The sequence below is a fragment of the Opisthorchis viverrini genome (assembly GCF_000715545.1).
Source record: "Opisthorchis viverrini unplaced genomic scaffold opera_v5_226, whole genome shotgun sequence".
NCBI classification, from domain to species: domain Eukaryota; kingdom Metazoa; phylum Platyhelminthes; class Trematoda; order Opisthorchiida; family Opisthorchiidae; genus Opisthorchis; species Opisthorchis viverrini.
In genome coordinates this window covers 136,291-140,678 of record NW_008751881.1, presented here as the reverse complement: position 1 = coordinate 140,678, position 4,388 = coordinate 136,291, and the positions used below count along the sequence as shown (strand labels likewise).

The 4,388-nt window shown below is 42.0% G+C and overlaps 1 protein-coding gene across 1 annotated transcript; it reads left to right on the top strand.

Moving 5' to 3' along the window:
* Nucleotides 1-1,011: 1,011 nt before the first annotated feature.
* Nucleotides 1,012-3,864, top strand: T265_08540 (hypothetical protein; the record flags this gene model as incomplete). Its single annotated transcript, XM_009174377.1, has 2 exons — nt 1,012-1,263; nt 3,631-3,864. The coding sequence occupies 2 exons, from the start codon at nt 1,012-1,014 to the stop codon at nt 3,862-3,864; spliced, it is 486 nt and encodes a 161-aa protein (XP_009172641.1).
* Between the last annotated feature and the right edge of the window lie 524 nt (nt 3,865-4,388).

The window sequence follows — 4,388 nt, the reverse complement described above, 5'->3', positions numbered from 1 at the left end:
CTTTGTACTTGAGGTTAGCCCAACTCTGAGCGCTATTCTTATGACATTTTTCATCAGTTGACTAACTGATCTGGGTAACTACTACAGTTCATTCACACGATTAGCTCTAGGCAGACATCTACTTCCAGTTACTCCGCGTTCTAAGCTACTAACTCTAATCCTCTAAACAAACCACCTTGAAACCTGCAGAACATTTAAACGAAGTGCTCGTGGTGAAGTATTTCTTCTGCCATAACTTAGTTCATTAAGTGATTTGCTAAATACGATTGCGGTTATGTAAGTGGTTCTTGGGCAATAGTGAGACTAGTAGGGTTTGTGTTCCATGTCAAATGTCTTACTGACCATTTTGCGGAAAACACAGCCCCCTTCATCATGTTCATTTCATCAAATCAGGCCACGCTGCCCTGAGTAATTGCCTCAATACCCATATTTTCACTAGTTCCTCAACGTGACATGCAGTGTAGGAAGATCTAAGACGTATCTCTCACTTGGCTTCAGGCGACTTCTTTGTGTCTTGTTTTGTGGTTAATAAAGCTAGATACTACATGATGAGGTGGACGAATATACCCGTCGTAGTCATGACAACGAAGAAGGTAGCGAACAAAGCTTGTTTTCTGTTATTGTTCCTCTTGGCTAGTATATCACAGATTTATGACACCAGAAATCATGTGAAAAAGTTTAAGATCGGGGACACATACACTTCAGAGCAACAGAAATCAAAGGAAGAGGGGTAACTGAATGAGAGGTGGGTCAATGGGTCACGGAATCAGGTTAGTGACGTCAAGGTCAGACGGACTTGTGGGACCAGATGTTTCGTATGCCAGTTCAAGTTGAAAGGTCGCACAAGTTTCTTTAGGACGCAAAGTTGTGGATCCAGCAGTCGGATTCCAATCGCCCCTGCACTAGATAGTAGTATGGATCGTACCAGTCATGATCGGTTCAGAGGAACCCGGTATATGATATTAAAGGCTTGCTTCTTGTCTATGATATGAGTGGTTTCAGTCAAATGTGATGCAGTTGTGCTTGAGCCTAGTTTCTTCCAGCTACAACTCAGAGATACGGGATTGTTTTCTCGCATTCTGTCCAACAAATGCCTTGTCGTACGACCAACATATGGTGCTCTGCACGAGCATACAAATGAGTACACACAGAAGCCAGTGGTGTTTGACCCATTCCTCTTTCAACTCCTCTCCTTTGATTTCTATTTCCCTGAAGTGTATGTGCCCCCGATCTCAAACTCTTTCACGTGATTTCTGGTACCATGTAAATTTGTGATGTATTAGCCGAGGGGAACAATCACAGAAAACAAGCTGCATTTGCTACCTTATTTATTTACATGCTGAGACCTCATTGGTAAGAACAAAGTTAGCATTTACAGTAAAATATTTTGTGTACATCTACAGGTAGGCTGTGCGCAAAAGCAAAGTACTTGGTGCAAAACCTGATTACAATACCCGAAATCACGTAGAATGAAATTAAAACCAGGCATTTTGGTGGATCAAACTTCTGAGCTTATACCTACCAGGCGGGCATCTCGCCAACTCGGTTGTCGTAGATGATTGTTCTAAATCACTTAAGAATCATCACTGATTTTCTTCCGGGTTAAATAACAGTTGGTGGCTGTCAACGCTGCGTGTACGACTTCCTTGGACGACTTCAACCGTAGGGCAGATATCGATGTATTTCCAAAGACGGGAATTTCACCTCTAAAGTGCATTAAGTTTGTGAGATGGCCTGTTTTTCACATTGCTACTGTTCTCGAAATCATTGTAGCGAAAGTGAAATTCATGAGGGAGGATGGTCCAATGGCTCACGTTTTTTAGCATTCACGCAAGACCCACTTTTGGTCGGTGGACGTCGGGCTTCTTGACAGATGCAAAACCTCAATGAGCTCTTCAATCATAATTGTGTGTAACACTGACCAACAGAGTTAATCAGATGGGATTTCGGACTTTGCTCAGTATTTGTTGTTGAGGCAGCCGGAGTACGAATTTTTATCGGAATTTGACGATTTAGTGGTCCGGACCCGCAGAAATCTCAGACCAAACCCGTAATAACATGCTGTAAATCAAAGAATAGTAGAAACTTTCTAATATACACCTCATCTTTACTTTCCAACTGGGTGTAGCTTGTCACCTGCATAAAACGCTTTCACGGCGAGGTGTTCCAATCTTTCATGATTTCCAACTTTGGCATTTGTTGCGTACCAACTGTCCTAGAATCACTTATCTTTCACTGAATAGTCGGATTCAAAGTAGTGGAACTCACTTACAGGTCAATTACTGGTCATTTAAGATCTTTGTTCATATCGGTAGCGATTCACATACAATAATATGTAGTTCACAAGCGTGTTGAAAGAAATAACACGATACTGTGTTCTGTGAACTGTTCTACCCAGAATTCATTTTCAAAACTGATCCGACTGCCACGGCAATCTCTAATAACGTTTGTCCCTAGAAAATATCCCAGAAACAGGTTAGAAATGGTCAATCTATACGGCTCCACAAAACTTGATTGCATCCAAATGCAGACAAATGTAACATTAAGACGGAGGGCCATGTTGTCTCTCATGTTGGTCTTGCTGTCAGCTAACAGAAGAAAGGCGTCGTTTTTGTGACACTTAAAAAGAAAATGGTTTAGTTCGCATATATCTGATATGAATATTTTACGAAATGTATCATTATTTGGCTCTGATATTTCAACGTCACTCTTCAAATACTCAACAACCAGTGGTCGCTACAAAGATATTCCACTTTTGGTCACTCTAGTTGCAGAACTGCTGGACTCTACCGACTTCGCTGCCAGTGCAGCTTTGTGGGTTGCAGTTTTTGCGTACCTGCTGGTAATATTAACATGTTTGGTTATTTTCTACCCTATGTTTCTTGGCCTAACAGATACGTTGAATTTCTCCACAAGACGGGATGTCCAACGAGAAATTGCTTGTGAATGTCTTTGTCAGTAGCTTCACTGCTAACTCGCGTGCTCAACTTGCCTCTTAGGGTAGTTGATTCATGAGCTTGTCAGTGAAGTTTGCTCTAAGCAGAAACATATGATAATTGTGTTTGGGACTTCACAGAACCCAAAGAGAAGGCACTATTCATCAGAAAACGTCGGACCACTGGGGAACGTCACCCATTTCACCGACTATTCTACTTTCTATAACCCTGATACTCAATTGTATTACGATTACTGGATTACTGTGTTTAGATCATCCACATCTCTACTAAACTACTACTAAACTGAAGAGGAAAAGGAGGCACCCCTTCAGAAAAAGACTTGTGAAGTTCCCTGGCCTTCAATGATCAATCAAACTGAAAGTCAGCCACCTCAATGAGACATTCGTCTGTGTTGTCTGTGTTGTGTGATTCCAAATCGTATGACACCGAACGGGCACCTTACCGTAATAGTCCGGGTTTGGACGGTTGGTTTCTCCCGGTAAAAATCCATTCTATTACACTGCTTCCGTCCTAGTGGTATAAAGAATGAACCTACCTCTCAACCCTTATCAAACTTCATATGGTGTTACTATCATCACCAGTTGCACAACATTCGTCAACTCTTTCAGGATATATTTAACTCATGCATACTGTGTACTGTCATAATCTCGGTAAACTACCTCCTTTTTGCCAGATTGCAACGTGGACAGTCAACTGTATGTTTATCATGGAAGAATTCGGACACAGCAGCGTTATTGCCTGGGCATTCGTCGAAGGGATCCATATATTCAACATAATCGTGGTTTCCGTCTTTTCCAAGGAATTCCCCCTGAAGTTGTGTGGAACCATTGCTTGGAGTAAGCTGATATGCGCCGCCATTCTTCAGTCAGCATATGATTTAATTCCACTCTTGTGTTTAGCGCTCTGAGTCATACATCAAAAATAGCCTCGTTTGCATACTGAAACATCAATATGGATGGGCAGGGCCAATGTAGGGGCAACGTTAATTTTACTCATCAGCTTCAAGAGTGCCACGTTAATGCTGGATAGGAATGTACATTGATAACTGATTCCCTGCTGCCTTCGGTCAGCTACCAAGCGATGAAGTGATGCCTAAATTAACGGGGAACTGCGTTTCAGGGAGAGTTCTTTTCACAGTAGAACGTGGTTTTCATATGGTTGCTGCAAAACTCATCGGCAGATGACGAACCCGTCAACGCTATAATTTACTTGTGCCCAAATGGTATGCAACTTGCAAAATACACCGTGGTTTTCTATGGTTGCTGCAAAACTCATCGGCAGATGACGAACCCGTCAACGCTATAATTTACTTGTGCCCAAATGGTATGCAACTTGCAAAATACACTCATTTGCAAGCTGAGTTGTTTTAACCAGGGACACAACCGAGCTGAATCTCTGTCTGATATTCAATAAAGGAAGATCTAGCTAGCA